This window comes from Tauraco erythrolophus, chromosome 13 (assembly GCF_009769465.1).
Source record: "Tauraco erythrolophus isolate bTauEry1 chromosome 13, bTauEry1.pri, whole genome shotgun sequence".
NCBI classification, from domain to species: Eukaryota; Metazoa; Chordata; class Aves; order Musophagiformes; family Musophagidae; genus Tauraco; species Tauraco erythrolophus.
The window spans coordinates 21,794,443-21,814,125 of NC_141477.1; the positions used below are offsets into that span (position 1 = coordinate 21,794,443).

At 48.9% G+C, this 19,683-nt stretch overlaps 1 protein-coding gene across 1 annotated transcript; it reads left to right on the top strand.

The window, feature by feature from the left end:
- The first annotated feature begins 11,001 nt into the window (after window positions 1-11,001).
- NEXMIF (neurite extension and migration factor) lies at window positions 11,002-19,083 on the top strand. The gene is made up of 2 exons (XM_009987000.2): window positions 11,002-11,077; window positions 14,789-19,083. Exons 1-2 carry the CDS (start codon window positions 11,002-11,004, stop codon window positions 19,081-19,083), a joined length of 4,371 nt encoding a protein of 1,456 aa, XP_009985302.2.
- Window positions 19,084-19,683: the final 600 nt, after the last annotated feature.

Consider the following 19,683-nt stretch of genomic DNA (forward strand, 5'->3'; position numbering starts at 1 on the left):
GTTGACATCTATTGATGAAGTGAGTCTATAGGACAGAAAGTTGTTACAATCTGTCACCTAAATGCTTACTATGGCTCTCTTTGGTCCTTTGCAGTGGGAGGGAGTATCTCCTCCATGTATAATCTAATTAATCAGAGCCATTAAAACATTTCAGAGCCTTTAAAATTCAGCTGTAAACCAACGTGGATCTGCTTGCTTATCAGTCTTTGGCTAAGTGGCAGTATCTGCTTCCCCCTCCCTTGAGGAGTCGTTTAGGCACTTTCTCTCCTGGTTCTAGCTGAGGCAGGGTTTTACCTCTCACACATGCTAAAATAGACAGTTGAGAGAGGAGATCCCTTTTAAAGTTGTCCAAAAATGTCTGTTTTCTCTTCCAACTGAAACATCTGTTTTCCTTAGTATCTCTTATGAACAGGACTGACAACCTTTTTCAGCTTCTCTTTGGCCCACCTAGTATTCATTTCAGAGAATAAGCTTATTTGCTTTACTAATTTGCACAACAGTCATTTTACCTCTAATTTCCAGTATTGGGTGATGTTTTGGGACCACTCTGCGAGTTTTGAACCCCAGGATTGGAAGGGCCTCGATCCTGTGCTACTCTGGTTTGACTCTGTTTTACTTTTTGGTATATTACTGATGGTGGTGGTTTGTGTTCTTAATGATTTGTTAATAAGCCTTGTTAATGAGCTACTCACTCTCTTCATGGCCTTGCCAGCCTCCCATGGCAATTTATTGATTTGCTCTTAGATACTCCTGAAAGTCTCTGTATATATCTCGTGCTGCGCGGCAGCAGAGGGTGGCTGTGTGCTGTCCTCAGGTATCGCTTATATTTGAGTTCCCATCTCCTGAAGTCAGGTCTGCTAGAAAATAATGAGACCTGCTGATTTATGACTTTGATGGAGCTATACAGAGTGTATCAAGTCCTAAAATATGTGCCTGTGCCGTGGAGAAGTGAGATCAGGGTTCTTCCTCTTTCAGATATATTCAGGTCTTGCTCTTCCAACAAATACCCGCTTTTCCTCCGCTCTTTGCAGTCTTGAGGTATCAAGAGCTAAGTTCAGGAAATCCCTGAAATCCTCTCTTGCCTTCCCCTTATTCCGTCCCAGACAAAGATAACTTATGCTTCTCTAAATGTATTAGTAATCATAACGAGCTGTAAAAAGAGGGAGCTAACCCTGGCTGGGTAGCTGCTGCTGTTAATTTTCTTCTGAGGTCACCTTTGGTCAGGGTGGACCAGATGTCCTCATCCAGCAGCCGGCCTGCTGGGACAGAAGAGATGTATTTAGCTCAAAAAAATTACAAACCTGTCTTGGGAAACTGTAGCTGTGACAGTTTTCATCACTGATTTTTTTTTAATAGGCTTGTACCAATGGCTTAATACTAGGTCTGTCTGTTGTCAGTTGGAAAACCGTCTTTCTCTGGAGATGAGGCTATCCATCCCTTTCCAGAATTACAGCAATGTTTTAACTTTAGGCCATCGGAGCTAAAACAAAGTTTGTATTCTTTTTTGTTCTCAGGAGATGAAAATCTGCCCCTCAGCTTGCCAGTGCTTTTCACAACTCCGCAGCTGGTGACACTAATTGTTGCTTAATTTCCTTCCCCTCTGATTGATAAAAGGAGAGAGGATGACCAGAAAGCAACCTAGTGACTCTTCGTAATGGTCATCCCTTGCTTTTGGTAGCCAGGAATCCTCTTTATTGCTTCCTGACCCAAAAATCAAGTGTAGTTGTTGAAACCTGCATGAGTCCACCTGGGCTGCTGCGTTTCCTCACCCTCATTATTCCCAGGGGAATAGTTCCCTGGCCCCACGGTGTAAATTCATCCTGTGTCTGGTGAGGAGGGATATTTGTTTCTTCCTGAGCTGAGACACCACCTTTCTAAGAGGTTCCCCACTGCCGTCTCTGGCGACGTGGCGTTGTGCCGTGCTCATCCGAAGCCGGTGTCGTTTGCTTTTGGACTGGGACTGTCCATTTTTCCCTCATTTTCTCAGTCCTTCTGTTCTCCCCGTTACTACGTGGACTGTTTTTTTTTCCCCACGAGGTTCCCCCTCTCCGCAGGTACTGCCCCGTCGCACACCCGCCCCTCGCGCACCGCAGCGCGATGCTTCTTCGCGCTCTTTCTTGGCACGTTGGTGCCCTCGTTTTTTGGGTTTAGCAGCCATCCTTGCAGACATTTCAGACCTTCCCTCATGCGTTTCAGCTTCTCAAGGATTTTAATTGCCGCCTTTTTCCCTTTATGATATACTGCTGCTCTTGATGTGTGAGAATACATTTACGGAGAAAGCTCCTTCTGTATTTTACGTGTGCTTTGTCAGGAAGGCTATAATTTTGTTCACTTCCTTCCTTTTTCCTTAAAGTTGTTTGTGACAGGTCTTGAAACACTTGCACCTTATGTCCTCCCAGAGTAAGGTCAGAAACTGTCATTTATTTCAGAATCAGCTCTGTAATAGTCTGCTTTTAATATCATATCTCGGGGTCTGCTAGAGTTGGGGCTCAGGCTCTGCGATAATTGTTGCATCTGCTTTCAGCTGAGGAAGAAGTGGAGGCTTGCTATGAATATTAACAAGCCATCCATCCTTTACACCTTCTGGGAACACACTAGTTCTTAAATTGTTTCTTCTTTTCTTGGTTTTTGTGTTCTCCATTTTCTCCGCAAGCTCTTTTTTTATCAACTTCATTTTTTTTCTCCCCCAGATTTATTCCTAATTGGAGGCTTTTATCTGTATTTATACCTAGGTTGCCACACCTATTCTCAGCTAACGTTGACTCTCTCAAACCTGACCTTCTTGAAGGGTTTTAGATGTCTCACTGCTGGGACTGACCCAGAAAGGCTGCCTTTGTTTTCTCTTTCTCCTTCACTTGGCCTTTTCTCCCACGTGCTCACCATGGTAGATGGGAAAAGCCCGGGGAACTGCTAGGAGATATAGGATCATAAAATGATAAAACGGTTTGGGGTGGAAGGGACCTCAAAGATCATCCAGTTCCAACCCCCTTGCCATGGGCAGGGACACCCTCCACTACACCAGGTTGCCCAAAGCCTCATCCAACCTGGCCTTGAACACTTCCAGGGATGGGGCAGCCACAACTTCTCTGGGCAAGCTATGCCAGTGCCTCACCACCCTCTGAGAGAAGAATTTCTTCCTTAGATCTCATCTAAATTTCCCCTATTTCCGTTTAAAGCCATTGTCCCTTGTCCTATCAGCACACATGATTTCTTTACATGATTTCCTCATGAGATTTTCCTGGGGAAATAACGTTGAGACCAGAACCCTTAAGTCCAACATCCTTTTTGTGGAGCAAAGCAGCACTTCATGATGGGCAGAGCGGGAGGATGGTTTTGCACTGTACCTTTTCCTACAGACTTCACCTTTCCAAGCCTGTCAGTTCTGGAAAGCTTGTGTTCTCTTTGTATTTTTTTCCTTGCCATGGTGCTGGGCAAAATTGAGAGACCCTTGGCCTAAATAAAAATGTGAATTCTTGGAAAAACAGGTTTACTCAGAGGGGTACTTCTAGTGGACCTCTTTTTAGAGATGCAGTAGTAAAATACATCCCTATCTGCTGGCAAGTGAAAATTTTTATCATTTCACCCACCAGTTCTCAAATTATAGTGAAAAACCAAGGTTCAAGTGGAATCCATGGAATAAAAGGGATTTGGGAATTTCAGAATCTGGTAGGAAAAGAGCATCCTTCAGGTCAGGGAATGATGAGCCTGGTGGCTCCGGGCACGTGGCAGGATCGCGGCCCCACTGTGCTTTCTCCGCGGGAAGCTCTCGATCCTATGTCCTGCCCAGGCTTTGTCAGGGCTAAAAGGAAAAAAAAAAAAAAATTAAAAAATCAAACAAACAAACAAACAGAAAACCACTGGGATATTTTCCTCTGCAGAGGTCTTGCTGCCCACTTCAGCACAGGAGGCGGCGTGCGATGCCATGGCCTTGCCTAGAGAGCAGCGGTGCCCGCAGGGATGCGGCCGGAGGGGCGAGACGAGCGGTTCAGGCTCTTCAGGAGAGGGTCGGTGCTGTCTACGGCCGATTCCAGGCAGATGCCCTTGAACTCTTGTTTTGTGCTTTGGCAGGAGAGTTAATAAAGTCCTGCAAGGGCAGGAGACGTCGCCATTAGGGAGAGCACGGCGTGTTTGGTATCCGTTCGTACCGCCGGCAGAGCGGAATTCTTTTCTACTATTACTCCACTGAATGTAGATATCTCCGAGACATTTACATGGTATTTCTTTTTAAGTATATAATGTTTTCATTCAAAAGTATCATAATTCTTAAAAGACCTGTCAGAGGCTCTGACACGTAATTAATTTCTCTAAAGCTCTTTTTCTGAAAGATACAACTGCACATATAGAACACCTGCGCTTATTCATAACTCTGCAGGGGGAAAAAAAAAAAAAAAGCCACATCTTCCTCTTCGCTTTCTTCCCCCACTTCTCCAGAAAAAGATTTTCCTTCACTTCGGATCCTCCCTCTCCATCTACCCTCACGATCCGCAACAAATAAAAGCACTCGGTATGTAAAAGCTGCATGTAAATAGGAGCGGGCACGTTGGGTTTTGTCTGGGTGCTGGTGACCTTTTGTTCATCCAGCTTTAAACTGGAACACTCTTGCAGCTTTAATTACGGACCAGCACTCACTAGCCCATCATCTAGGCCATCTCCTGTAACTCCCATATGTGTAGGTGGGCTTTCAGTCGGTCTAGGAGGCTGTTTATTTTTACCTGGTCGCTGATTTTTTTTCTCCTCTGCTTGGGAGGAGTGTGTTAAGCTTCAACAGTATAATGCAGGTGCCAGTTTTAAGAGAACATAAGGTTTATGTGACTGGAGATGAACGTGGGAACATGTCCAGATATTTTAGCTTTGTAATTTGGGTGTTTCCTCCTCTGTTCTGGTTAAATAATCGGCACCCCTTGATTTCCTGTCCTATAGGGAGCATCACTCATGTTGCTGAAGCTTTGCATGCCCTGTTGAATTTATAGGAAAAGAAATGATCTGGTTTTACTCCAAAGAACCAATGAAGGGATGTTCTACCAGGATATCACCTCTAAATATCACTGGGATCAGAGAGACCTAGTGGGGCCTTAGCTGGGACATCGGCTTTCATTCTCTGACCATGTCTGCCTCCACTCCAGTGATACCAGTGCCCATAAAACTTCTCGAGTATCACACAGGTTTTTAAAACAGAACAAAACAAAACGCTTTGGGTTACTTGGCCATCTGGGCTGAGGTCACCTGCTCACAAGGCAACAGGAGGTTGACAACCAAGGGGCCGTTTTGGGTGCTGTGTTTGTGTTCTTCCAGACTCGTGCGCGCGATCTAGTCGCCGACGGCTTTCGTACAGCCCCGTCAGCACAAGCGGGGGGAAAATTGCCAGGAACCGTGAGGAATGGAGGATTTTCTCAGCTGTGATGCTGAGGGGTTTTTCAAGGCACTTACAGTCCTTCACCTGACATCACTCGTAGGGCTGAAAGAGATTTCTCCAGGTCACCAAGTCCTACGTACTGCTATTATGGGCAACTGCCTCCCGTCCTTCTGTCCATTAATTTGTCCATCTTGTCCTTAGAACTGGCTGGATTATTTTTTGGCTCCACTGCTTGCTTTCTGCGACTTTTTCCCTTTCATCTCCTTTCTTAGCCAGTATCTTTCTCTGTCATGGCAGCTGTGATCTTAGCAGACCAATGCCCTAAAGTACATGGTGCAATCAAGAAAAGTCCTTCTGAATTCTTCCCTACAATTGAACCACCTGCGACCGTCCTCGAAGCACAGCCTGCCAAGCTGTGCTCCTGCCCTTCTCCTCCGGACACCCGGACATCATCTGACTCCACATCTTTGACCATCGTCTTCTGCCTGCCGTCGTCTTCCTCCATCCACTCCAGCTCCAGTCAAGCTCATAAACTTCAAGCTGGTGACTGATTTTCCTCGTCAGTTCTTCATAACAGCGTGACCCCAGTCATGTATCTCTTCAATGGCCCGACGCCGTCTGAAATCCATATTCTCTCCCTTTTATTCTTCTGTCCGCAGATGACTCTGTGTTTTGTGCTCTCCTGCTACCTGGTGTATTCTCTGCTCAACACCTTTATACCCCAGACCTCTCTCAGTTTAGTTCTTCTTCCCAGGGACCCAGCTGTTCTCCTCCTCTTTGTTATTCCCAGTCTTTGGTTCTTCCTTGTTTTGCATCACGTCAAGCCCCTTTGTCAGCTTTTCTTTCACAGTCGCTGGTGTTTCTCCCTGTCCCTCTCGGGATCTGACCTTTCATGATCACACCGCTCCCGAAAGGTCCTCTTATTCAGTCTCTGCAAACTTCAGACACATTCACACTTCATCCCTCTCGGACTGTACGTGAAGATCCCTTGTCTGAACTCTTCTCAGTTCTTTCCAGCTTGTTTCTGGAGCTCAGCTCTGCTCTCCGAGTTACCGTGCTCAAGACAGTCATCCGCAAGCACACCCCCTTTGCTCTTGCATTTCATCGCCTTCATTGTCTTCTCCAGCCTTTGGATCGCATCCGCTGGAAACATCCCTTCTGCGCTTCCCTCCTCGTTATGCACACGCATCCCCAAAAATAATAATAGGAGATTAAAAGTCCCACAGGTTTCCCCACCTATAAACTCTCTGTGTCTGCCTCTGTTTGCTTGGCTGCCTGCTTGCCCATTGCTGGGTGGAAATCCCAGCGGTAAGAGGATGGTGCCTTCTTTAAAATGCTTGGGATCTTTCTTGGTGAGCTCGCTAGTGGTTTACATCCGCATTGTTATTTTCTCTCTGGAGATATTTTATGCGCTGGAAGTGACAAATTTACATTATTGGAGAATTATTGTTTCTGCTTTTGACCTGTGTTTTATTCACTGCAAGCCATTACTTTAATATGGCTGTGATTACGTTACCGGTTGAAAACAGGCCACCTGTGGCATTTCACACCAAATCGCTGTAAACCAGTGCAGCCAGGCAAAAAGCAGGTCAGCAAAACCATGCAGAGGTGATGCTTGTGCTTCTGAGCTTACGGCTGTGGGTCTCAGCTTATCGTACTGACCCCTCAACCTGGTTCCTGTGGGTTAAACATTGAACAATGAGGAGAAGTTCAGTGGTATCTTCATTTGGCTTATGCACTTGGCCAACTCAAAATGTCGCCGTGATTCTCCTGTGAATATAAATATTATTAAATATTTAAATGATGGTTGTACTCCCAGTCCTTTCTAGGACCGAGGCTGTATTTTTATGAGAAAACCTGGCCCTGTTCTTTGGAGGACACCAGGTTCAAACCAAACAAAAGCAGGTCCGATTCACGTAGTGCAGAAGCAGCGTTGACAGGGTTGAAAATAATTAAGGAAATTAATAGAATAAAGTGTGGATGTAGTCTTTGAATGCAGAAGCCCCTTGGCTGCAGATAGTCGTAAGCGAGGTGTGATGGCAGGACCTCTCCATTTTTACTTTGCATCCGATGGTGACCATCAGCAGGAGCCAAACCTATGGAGTGAACGGGTGTTGGTGTGCCCCAAGGCAGCCACGTCCATACCGTGCCTGGGCCGGCATGGGGGAGGCAAGGAGAGACTAGGCTGTGGTGCAGAGCTGATTTCTGCTGGGCTTTTTGTCCCGCTCCTCCAAGGAAAGAAGGAGGTGACCCTGCTAGATCATGCATGGATAAGCCTCTATCAGAGCATCACCTCTGCACTTCAGAAAGATGGTCTAGATCGGAGTATTCAGGAACGTCGATTGTAACCTTCTGTACGTTGAAGATGATGGTCCCATCATCCATACCGAGTGCGTTGAAGTGAGCAGCAGGTTCACTTCACTTGTAAACGTGTGTAGCCAAATGCGCCGTCCTCCAACCCTGCCTGCCCGTGGCTGGTTGAAATGGAAGATCCTTTGTCGTGGTTTTAGGCTGATCCAGCAACTAAAACTCACACAGTCTCTCCTTCTCCAATAAAGTAGAGAGGAGAGAAAAAAAAACAAAAGGACTGAGGGTTGAGGCAAGAACAGAGGGAGCACCCACCAACCATGGTCCTGGGCAAAACAGGCAGCGCTTTTCTCAAAGCAAAACAGTTTATTAATGATTACTTAGAAGGACAAAGGGAAATAAAAACCGATTACTTGAGAGGACAGAAAGAAACAAAACCAGATCTTAAAACCGACACCTTCCCCCCCCCCACCTTCCTTTTCCTCCCGGCTCTACCTCCTCCCCCCAGCAGCACAGGGGGCAGGGACTGGGGGAGTGCAGGTCAGTTCATTCCGTGCTGTTACTGCTGCTTCTTTCTTAAAGGAGAAGGAGTCCTTACACCCTTTTCCCCTGCTCCAATGGATCCCCTACCCACGAGGAAAAATCCACAAATTTCTCCAACGTGAGTCCAGCCCACTGGAAACAATCCTTCCCCACAGATTGCTCCGGTGTGGGCTATACCACAGTCTCGGGTACTTAGGGAGCTGTAGCCACTCGCTCCGGCGTGGGTCGTCACGAAGACTCCAGATGCCTTTCTGCCTTGCCGTGCCCCCAACACGACCATCCTCGGGCTCAGGCATCTTCTCCCCACGGGCTGCGAGTGGGTCGCTGCTCCACCGAGGCCGTCCTGGTTGCAGGGGGGCCGCCTGCTATCTCACCATCAGCCGCAGGGGAAACTCGGCTCCGGCACACCTCCTCCCGCTCCATCCTCACTGACCTGCTGTCGATGCGGCTGTTTCTCTCAGATCTCAGTCCTCTCCAGGTGAACTCAGCCCAGTGGGCACCCCGGGAGTGGGGTGCCCCCGAGTTCCCCAGCTGGCTCCGCCGCCGCCATCCTCCGTGGGCAGCGCCGGCCCGACGCAGGCAGCCGCCCGGCCGGGAGCCAGGGAGCGGGGGCAGTGCCCTCCTCCCTTCTCTGGTCGATCCTGGGCGAAGCACCTTTTCCGGTTCCCTTGTCCTGACTTAAATAGGGCAATTCGCAGAGGCGCCCTATTGGCTCAACCCCGAGGGGGATGGCAGTCTGATCCGGTGGCCAGAACTAAGCCTAACCCGGATCCAAAACCGGGGAGGTCGCAGGGAGCAAAATCCCTCTCCTGCCATCAGAACCACCCCCCCCTCCACATCAAACCATGACATCCTTGCACGTTTCTCTCCTACCTGGCAAAGCACAAGAGTGTGCAAAACACATCTACCAGGTCACAATCTGTTGAAGCTCCTTACTCAACTCCGCTTTTCATTCTCCCAGAGCTTCCTCAGGCAGCAAACAGCCCCCTCCCCAGGCATCACGCTGGCCCATGTATGGGACCAGTGATGGTTCTCTGGTCTCCTAGGAAGCCTCTGGTTTTCTTGAAGCTTAAGATATTTTATTAATATTTTCATTAATATATATTCTTAACACTTGATTTGTTAATATTTATATTAATTAAGATACATTTAATAGGCAGGAGATACTATCAAGGAGGCACAAAGTTGTAGACCATTGCTGGAAAACGCAGAGCAGCTTTCACACTCCGAACTTAAATCTTCTTCAAGTTGCATGGAAATAACTCCCAACAACACCTGATCTGTGCTTTGGCGTTTCGAGCTGCTCCTGTTGCAGCACGTCAACGATGCTTCGGCTGGAGCTTCCCGGGGTGGTGGGGAGGGTGCGGGTGCTGGTGGGAGAGAGGGGTCTCCCTGCAGCAAACCAACTCATGTTTAGAAAGCTTTGGAATACGGATTTGCATCAAAGTAAAACTCTCAGGGTTAGTTAAATATTCCTCTAAATATGCAAAGGAATTGAGTTACTGATGCTTGTTATTCTTGTCTTACTCTCGGTGTCACAACATCTTTAAGTTCAGTGAAGGTTTCACTTACTAAGGCGGTTGTAAAGATTTCACGTTAATTAAGAGGACTCCACTGCAAATCTGAATATGAATGAAATTCGGCTGCTGAACCCAGGGCAGTGAACGCTGTGGGAAGATCAGGCATTGACAAATGTTGATTTAAAAAAAAAAAACACACCCAAAACCAAGCAAAATCCCACAAAACCCCACCTAAACCAATGCTTCAATCTGGTACCTGTTCTATGAGAGAGAAAAAGTTGAGTTCAAGTTGCCAGAAGGAACAAAAATAGATTCTGACTTGAGCTTACAGTCAAAGAGGTGAAATTCTGTCCATCGGAAGCACTGATGAGCGTCATCCTGTGCCGCCCGTGCCTGGGGACTCGGCCGCATCTCTCCGTTGCACGGTCTCCCTCTCCTTGGGCAGGTGATCATGTTAACGTGGGGAGATCTTCAGCGGAGGAAGGGAGAAGATCTGGGCCTGATTCTGATCCCGGTCTTGCTGCTTTGTTGTTTTTTGTTGATCAAGTCCAGTCAGCCTCAACGAGTGGTCATACAGCTGCGATGAAAGAGGACGTGCAGGTGGTGGTGGGTGGCCGAGGAACGAGGCTTCTGAGGAAGGAGCTCTCTTGATGAAGAAGTGTTTTGAGTGAAGAAAGAGACTAGAGATTTTTTTTTTTCTCCCAAAACTGCTTTTTTGGAGGAGTTTTTAATACCTACCAGCACTTCAAAGACAAGAGCAGTAGCTGGTTGCTGGACCACATGGTCATCACTCGGGATATCTGTGTTTCTCTTCCAACTCCAACGCAGAGTTGCTGTTGTCTGAACTGGGGCGAGTCCTCTCCTCTCTGTGTCTCCACTCACCCATCTGGAGATAATAACACTTACCTGCTTTGGCAGAGCAGTTTTGGGCGATGCGAAGGGTGCTGCAGAGGTGCAGAGCACCGCTCCACCTTCTAAAGAAGGGCTTTGGGGAAGGAAATGGGGATATATCACATTTTAACCTTGCCGAAACACATCGGACTTGGCTTTTGGAGCAGAAAAGTGAAAATACGATAGCCTAAATAAATAGTATTTGTCCTCTTAAGCAGGGTGAGGGCAGCAGGTGAGGTTGGGGGGTGGTTTTTTGTTGTTGCTATTTTTTATTCACGGCTCCTTGAGCTGATTCTGGGAATTGTACTGACTGTGGTTATGTTTCTGGAAATGTGCAGGTTGGCCAGATGCAGTGGGGCATGGAGTGAACAGAAAGAGGTTAAATTGATGGATGACCAACAAGAGCAGGATTGTGCCTCAGAAGACCAAGAAACTATCCTGATTAATGGGGTGAAAGAAAATGGTAAGGAACTTAATTACAGTACATGAGGGAGCAGCGACAACTTGCAAGCCAACTTATTTTCCTAATTCCTTTCGTGTATTTAATTTTAGTGGCCTGCAGGTATCTCAGCAATGTGGAGCAATAGGGCAAATGTCTATTTTCTGCACAGATGTCACTCCAGCTATGAATCTACACCTCTTTAAGTCATACAAGTACTGCTTTTTGCCCAGGCATATGCATGACTGGAAATGTTTATGTGCATGTGCAGTTTGAATTATGGATTTTAGTTTGGTTTCTTAGGGGAAAGAAACCATACAGGACTATGTAGCCCCTCTGTCTGCTGGGACTCCTTCCTTCTCTTCACAATTACTTATGAACTTAGAGCCAATCTCAGCAGAATTTGACTGAAGGATACTTAGTCCCTATAAACTTCGGGGAAAATTTAGTGGTTGAGTAGAAGAGACAGACCCAGATTAGCACCCGTGGAAAGGCAAGGTTGGACTTGTGAACTCGTTATTGCCCTTTCTGCGTGGTGCCTTAGCCAGCCCGTGGGATCCCCTGGCCCGTAGCACGGCTTCTGCGCACACACGGGTGCCAGTGGCCGCAGTCATGCTCCTGGGAGCCACTAAGTCATTCCAGCTTCCACTGGCATCAGTAGGGAAGGATCAGCCTCTCCCAGCAGCCTGCCCTAACTTCGTCTCTGTTTCATCGATTGCTTTCAAAAGCAATAACTAATTAGGAGTAACAGCACTCTGCTGCCTGAGAACCTGATTGAAATAAATACTCCTCTGAGCATTTTCTCAAGCCGTTTGGACTTCGGTCGCTCGCCCCAGTGAACGCTGTGGCAGTCCAGCGCTGAGGCAGAGCTGGACGTTTTCATTCTTCGCCACGTTTTTATGTTTAATTTCGTGGCTTTTTATGTTTTGTATTGGCCTATAAATCTTCATATATATATTTATATGGATTTGATCCTGTTGGATACCAAGGACTCAGTCCTCTGCTCTCTTGGATGTTCAGATCCTTCCATCTCCTCCAAACGAGGTTTACTCCAGCAAGCGCGCGAAGAGGCAAATGTTGTTCTTGTTGATTGCCAAAAACCTGGAGTGACTCCAGACAGGTGGGTGCCCGTGAGGACCCTGCAGCGCGTGCTGGTGGCAGGCGAAGCGTGCGCTCGCCCCTACGATGTCATTGTGGAGGTATCCGCCTTTGCCAGCCCATCTCCTTCCGTGCCTATGCGTGGTAAAGCCACAGCTGATGACAGCTGCTGGAACTGCGAGGAGGTTTTCCAGCCATGGTCCCCTCGTCTCATCTAATCAGCAGTAAAATCAGCGCTTACCTGCTTCGTAAAGATGGGTGGTTTCTAGACCGCTGCCATGAAATTCAATTAAACAGGGCTTAAAAAGTGCTTTAATTAAACATTGTCGTGGAGGACTTGCTGCTGGATGCAAAGCGGGGAACCAGCAAGTAGCTCTGATGCCACCACCCTCCCCGTTGGCGGCCCTGGGGACGGGGCTGATGCTTTTTTGCCTCTTCTCACCCTAAGGAGAAGTGGGTGACCCCAGAGCAGCCTGGGGCTGCAGTGGTGCCCTCTCAGGGCCGGGCTCCCTTCTGAGCTCACTCACACCAGGGCACTTCAGGATTTTTCTGCTCAGGCTGCCCGTGTGCTTTTGGATGGCTGTCAAGTTAAGCCAGAAAAGGTGTTTTTGCTTCTCCAACATTTTCTTTTTGGAGTATTGTTTACTTTAAAGCATCAACTGAACGTGCGCCTGATTTTAGGATGATACGAGCCCTGGAAAATCAAGCTTTGGCATTTGTATTTCACAGGAGTTTAGTTCACTTACACAAGTATAAACCTAAAGAAACACCCAGAGAGAATTTATTTTCTATAACAGCATCTCTGTGTATTGAATGCAGCATTTGAGATTGAATTTCAGCTTTCTACCTCCCCCTTGCTTGAGTCTTACAGCATTCACAGGCATTCGTCTTTTATCCTCAGATTTTCCATGCTTCCTCTCAGCTCCAAGCTGATTTTTATTTTATTTTACTTCTGAAGTGGAACTGCACTGGTTAATTTGTTTTGGTGCTTAAGCAAAAAGATACCACCTCTGCATTTCTCATCTAAAAACTGGTGGGAGGGACTCAAAAATCAGCTTGCCTTTTTATTATTATTATTTTTTTAACCCTTTTTGAGGAAAGGGAAGCAGCAGAGCTTTCAAGCGAGCCAGTCTGGTCTTTTCCAAGCCCCGTGTGTTGAAGATGTTTACAGGCATTGCGTTGCACTTCTGGTTTGGTTCGTATAGTTTGGGGAAAGTTGTTTCAAGTCCGTGGAGCTCCACGTGGCTCCGACGGCAGCTTTGCTTCTCCTGGCTCAAGGCTTTACCGATGGCTCCGTCACTAAGGTCCTCATAGCACAAAACTGCCGGGAGCTTTTGGGATGAGCTTCGGAGGGTTTTGACCTCCTCCAAGTTTTACACTTGGCACAGGCAGGCAGCCCTCCATCTCATCTTTTCACATTGCCCACCTACAGATGGGAGCCCTGCTCTGCTCGGTGGTACCGGCATGGCGGGTATTTCATCGGTGCCGGTGGCACCTGTGCCTACGTGAGCCTTCCCTTCCCAGCTGGTGTAGGTTGGCGTAGGGACGGGAGGGAACTTGCTTTTCTATCGGTTTTAAATAAAAACACGTCACAGAGGGTCACAGCAACCATAGAGGTGCCAAATCCCTTCGGATGCCCCGTTTCTTGTGCCAAGCTGGGGCTCCAGCTGCGTTTCCAAGTGCCTGTCCCTCCTTGGAAAGCCTGCGCTGCTTCCGCGCTCGCCTTCCTCCAGCCTTCAGTTGGAGCCACCCAAAAGGTAAGAGGTGAGCAACTCCCAAAGCGCTGGGCTCAGCTCTGAGTGGGCAGAGTGGGAATCCACATGTCAGTATGTATTTTTTTTAATACAGAGGTATCGGAGTGTGTTCGTGGATGAAAAGACATGGTATTTAAATTTCAAGTCATATCGTCCGTTGAGCCAGAAGTTGGATAAAAGTATATTCATAACTTTATTCTGCCATAAAAGAGTGCGGCGAGGTAAAAAGAAAAAAATCCTTGGGTTAAAAAAAAAGTCCTTGCATTATTAAAAAGGCGTTTTTAGAGATTAGAGAAGAATGGCAAAACCCACACTAACTCTAACAATAATTGCTTTAAACTCCATGTTACTGTCTAGTTTCTCTTGGCGTGGCCAGTGACAAAAAGACTGTTTTTTAAAAACAGCCGTGACTTTCAGACCCTTGAGCAGTATTGCAGTTCAGGTATGTTTAAGCTGCAGACGCTGCAGGGTGGAGGATGTTTTGTTTCTTTAAGAATCTTATTTTTCCATTCATTTTTTCAATATTAACGGGAACATTTTTATTAGGCTTGTTTTGGTTTTTTTAATAACCTTGTCAGTTTGGAAAGGCAGTATCCAGGTAACGGTATGGATATGAGGAGGAAAGAAGGGATGGGTTTGGTTTTTCAAACGTTCTCTTGTACTTGTTCCAGCTGGCTGCTGCGGGAGGGAGAGTGTTTCCCTTCCTTGCACATCCCCACGTTAATCAGATCCCGAAGGGAAGGGTCACGCTCCGGCGGGAAGGGTGTCTGCGAACCCTGAGGAGAAGGGGAGTGGGGCGGCGAGCCCTGGCGGAGCTCACGGGTCGTAAAGCCTCTCTCTTTCTCTTTCTTTTCTCCCTCCCATTTCCTCACCCCCTGCCCAGAACCGCGTGCCCCAGACGGCGACGAGAGGCCCTGCACCGCCGCCGAGGTCCCCTTCCCGGCCGTGACGACCGCTCAGAAGGAGAGCCACACGTGCCACCGGGCGCCACCTCCCCTGCCAGCCAAGAAGCCCTGCTCGCTGAGCCCGCCGTCGCCGCTGCGGCTCACCGATGCGCCCGAGCACACCTCGGATGACTCCTCCGCCCACGCCATCTCCCTCACCTCCTGCGTGACGAAGGGCATGAGCTCCTGGTCGCTGCCGGGCGACTGCGAGAAGGCTCCGTTCACCATGATGGAGCCCGGAGGCATGTCGGCGCTGACGGGCGACTGCTTGATGCAGCCGAGCCGGACCTGTCTGGGCTGCTTTATTGAATCGAAGGACGGCATTGATGCGGAGCCGGGAATAAGCTTGAAAGTGGGGGATATAAATAGGGATTATGACACCTGTTCGGTCTCTGATATAGGGATTCACTGCATGAGCACAGGAGAAACCATGAGATATGGGGATCAACTGCTTTCAGACCAGCTTTTAAGCTTCCCTATGCATAAATCGAGGGCAGCGGACAAAAGAGATGCAGAAAAATCTGACAGTGATTCAGAGGACCCCACTCAGAAAAATTATTACGAGGGATTACTATTAGACAAATGCAACGGTGAGGAACCTTTACTAACAAATCCCAACCAGGAATGGGGCTATTTCGAATCTTTCATTAGTGAAAGTAAAATCGAGCTGCTTGACCTCTGCTCCAAAAACGAGCTTTCCGTAAATCTGTTTTCCGAGGAAGACGTGGATAATTACATGTTTGATGACGACGACTCCACCTTGGGAAGCGATGTCTGCTCCCTAAAGATTAGATACGAATCTTTCCAGGACAACGTGCGGGAGAAGACCACCACCCTGCAAGAGGACGCCCAGTTCAACTTCTTCCCCAGCGTGTTTGGCAACTGCACCAAAAGGGACAGCAGGAGCACCCTGAAAAGGGGGCCCGGCGGTGCCGCCGACCCTTCACAATTCAAGTCTGAGGAAGGCATCATCTGGGGGGAGGAGGAGGAGGACGGCGAGGAAGAGGACGGCGAGGAGGAGGAGAAAGCTGCCTTAAATAAATCTTGCAACAGCACGGAGATGGTGCAGTACGTGGGCTCCAAGAGGAGCCACTTCTTGGACTCGGTGAATTCCACGGAGGACTCCGGGGAGTTCAGCGACGACAGCACTTGCACAGAGTCCTCCTACGACGTGCTGCGGGATATCAAGGACTGCAGCCGGTACCTGTCCCGGGACCACTCCGGCTCCTTCATTCAGCAGAACTACGGGTTGCGGGCGAAGAGGAAAGTGCGATACAGCGACGACTACCTGTACGATGTGGACTCCATCGAGAACGAGAAGATCCTGGACAAGAAGGAGTGGCTCCCGGACGGGCCCAAGGAAGAGGACGACGACGAGTGGTGCCCTAAGAAACGGCGAAAAGTCTCTCGCAAGGAGCCCCCCGTTATCATCAAGTACATCATCATTAACAGGTTTAAAGGGGAGAAGCATATGCTGGTGAAGCTCAGCAAAGTGGATGCCAACGAGACAACTGTTACCCTAAACGAGGAGCTGCTCAGCAAATACGAGAAGCTGGCCCCGCTGAAGGGCTTCTGGCAGGAGAGGCAGCAGAGCCGGCTGGATTTGCTCAGATCGTCTCTCTACCACAAGCAGAATTTCTATCTTAACGGCTCAGATGCTTCGTTCCTCCCTCACCCACGGAAGCGAAAATGCAAGCTAGCAAACCGGCACCGGATTCAAAGAATTAAAGCCATCGAGCAGTCAGTGAACAAGCTGGGCTCTTGCTCCTCCGATCACAAGCAGCCTTGCAGCAGCAAAGAGGACGCGGGCCTGAAAGGGCTGCCGGCGTTGGCCATCGCCGCCCCCAGCTGCGCCAACGGATTGCACGGGAGCGACGTCGCGGGCATCGCCGCCGCGAAATGCAAATCGCAGGAACGGGAGCACAAGGGGCCGGAGAGGAAAGTGCTCCGCAGAATCAAATTCAAAAGTGAGGCCAGGTTGAAGTGCAAGAAGATCAAAGCCGCTACCAGTACGGCGGAGGGCTCCCCGGCGCTGGAGAACCAGGACTCTACAGCGCGTCTGAAGGACGAAAACGTTCCGTGTGCTTCAGACAGCTCCCATCTCCCGGAGTGCCACGAGGAGAAGCTTGCTAAAAATTCTCCTTTCCTACCATCCACCTCCTCTTCAGACAAGCCTCTGCCATCTGCTAATATCACCACCAATGTACCCCTGATCCCTGGAGGGTATCTGCAGACGTTGTTAGATGCTTCTGATTTGTCGAGCAACGCCGCCATCTCCTACTTCACCCAGCATCCCCCCGAGCAGCAGCAGCACCCGCTCCCCAGCATCGTCCCGGCAGAAAAGCCCTTCCCGGCGCTGCAGCCGGCGCAGAGCTGCGTGCTCTCCCCGCCCTCCGAGTCGGAGCTGCAGCAGTCGCCCGGCCACTTGGAGATGGAGCAGAGCAGCTTTGGCAGCATGTGGCCGGGCAGCAAGGCCACCGGCGGCGCCCGCCAGGACTTCCCCGGCGACATGCGGGAGGCGGGCGGGCTGCCGGGCGAGTTCGGCGGCGGCAGCGGCGGCGCGGAGGGCCTCCCCGCCTCTGGATACGCTCAAGTCAATCTGAATAGCAGCAAATTGCTCTACCAAAAAAATTACATGCCGGATAGCCAACAAGTGCAGTCTGATGATTCTTATCAGTCATGTCATTTTAGTAATGGAGAGGGGCGCTTCCATTTCCAGCGAGGTACGCTAAGTACGGATGATGGCAGGCTCATTAGTTTTGATTCAGTGGGTTCATTGTCAGTTAGTTCTAGCAATTACAGTTCTTTAAGTTTAAAGTCTTGCGAAAAGGACGGCGAGGATGACATCAATGACGATTTCTTGGCCCACTGCAGTCCCAAGCTAGTGATCCAGCAGAGCATAGATGAAATCACCCCTTTGAAGGAGTCCACGGACCTTTTAGACATTTCCAACTTCACGCCTGATAAGTTCCGCCAGTCGTCGCTTTCGGAGATGTCCCCTCCGGACACTCCCAACCTGTCCCCGCAGATAGCCGGCTCCGACGCCAAGCCCCTGAGCACCCTCAAGGGCTTTCAGGAGAGCCCCCAGGCCGCCCTCAACAGCTCCGAAAAGGTCAAGTGGAACTGCGGGGTCCTGCAGACCGAGGATCAGGCAGATAATGGGTTTGCTTTAAATAATCACCAGTTCCAGTTCCATATGTTCAACGATGAAGATTCTGTCAGCCTTCTCGAAAAGAGTCCATGCTTGTCAACGTTTAATGAGCCATCTGGTCAAATTAGCACCAATAGCAAAGTGTCAAAATCGAAGAGGAAAAGTTCATCCAGCAAGAATGTGGGTACAAACCAAAGCTCTTCCCAGAAAGCCACCCGGAAAAAATCGCCCAAAACCAACAAAGGAACCGATAAGCCGCAAGGGAAAAACTCCAGGCAGGCGCCCAAATCCACCAGGAAAGGGAAAAACGCAGCCGGAGTCAACGGCGAGAAGGCTCCGACTGTCAGCGGCAGGGCGGTCAACCAGCTGAGCAACGTGACCACCGCTGCCAAGGGCCTTGCCGAGGGCGCGCCGCACTGCGGCCCGGCCGGGGTGAAACTGGGCAAGCACAACGGGCTCTCCGGAGAGTGGGCGCTGGGAAAAGAGGGGGGCGCGGGCTGGTCAGAAACGAGCCTGGGCAACGCCACCAGCCTCCTGGACGATGATCAGAGGGAGTTCGAGGAACCTTCCAACATCCTGTCCAACATCGCGTCGGGAATGGCGGACGTCCAGAGGTTTATGATGGCCTCCATCGAGCCGTTGTGGGGGCCCGTTGGCCACAACAGCGTTCCAGACATATTCCGGTCGCCGGAGTCCAACAGCCTGAAACTGAAAACTCTTAAAATTTTGGCAGGGACGTCCCAAGAGTCAAAGAAGAAGGCGAACGGCAGCTCGCCGGGGACGGCGAAGAACCACAAGTCAACCAACAAGGGCTCAAGCAAAAACGGCAAAGCGGCAACCTGCGACCCCGCTCGCCCCAACTGCTCAACCGGGTACGCCACGGACATTCACGCTCCCTTTTTTGATAAAAACTATAGTAACCTGAGCACTTTAGGCAATAACGGACCTACCCATAAAAAACTCTACCGTCATAAATCCAGTTCGAAATCGCTGAGGGATGAGAACTGTAAAATCAAGCGGACGGACCGCGAACAGCCCCACAAGGACCCCCCTGTGACAGCTGCTTTTGAGAAACTGAGGTAATGCTGCACCAAACTGGCTGGAATGCCCCTTAACCTCCCTCCCACCTGCTCCGCCCGCTGTTCCTCAGTTTTTCCTTCCTGAAAGCAAAAGTTGCATGAAAAAAAAAAAAAAACAAAAAACAAACAAACAAACAAAAAGACGTTCCCCTTTTTACAGTTTTGGTTGGGTTTCGTTTTGGGGTTGGTTTTTTTTTGGTTTGGGTTTTGGGGTTTGGGTTTTTGTTGTTTTTTTTTGTTTTAAATGCATGAAAATACTTCTTACTTGCAAGCTACCTAAAAGAATGACCAATTTTCTGGCTTGGCTGGGGTTAAAAAAACTAACAAGGCTACTCTTTTCTGCTGTTTGGCTTCTTCAGTTTTTAATTACTTATTTATTGGGGGAAAAAAAAAAAGAAAAAATACACGATTACGCGCTCTTTTTAATGATTTTGACGAGGAAAGACTTTTTTTTTTTTTCCTTTGGGAACATTTTGTAAAAAAAAAAAAAAACAAACCGCAAAAAAAAAAAAAAAAAAAAGAGAGGTTATGCATCCAAAAGCCAAGATCTCGAAACTTAAAAGGCTCTTTACTTTGCAAATGAGAACTCGTTCCTAATTGAGCT

Coding starts and splice junctions, on each gene's coding strand:
- NEXMIF (XM_009987000.2), top strand. CDS start 11,002: ATGGATGACCAACAAGAGCAGGATTGTGCCTCAGAAGACCAAGAAACT. Junction 11,078..14,788: donor TAATGGGGTGAAAGAAAATG/GTAAGGAACTTA, acceptor CCCCCTGCCCAG/AACCGCGTGCCCCAGACGGC.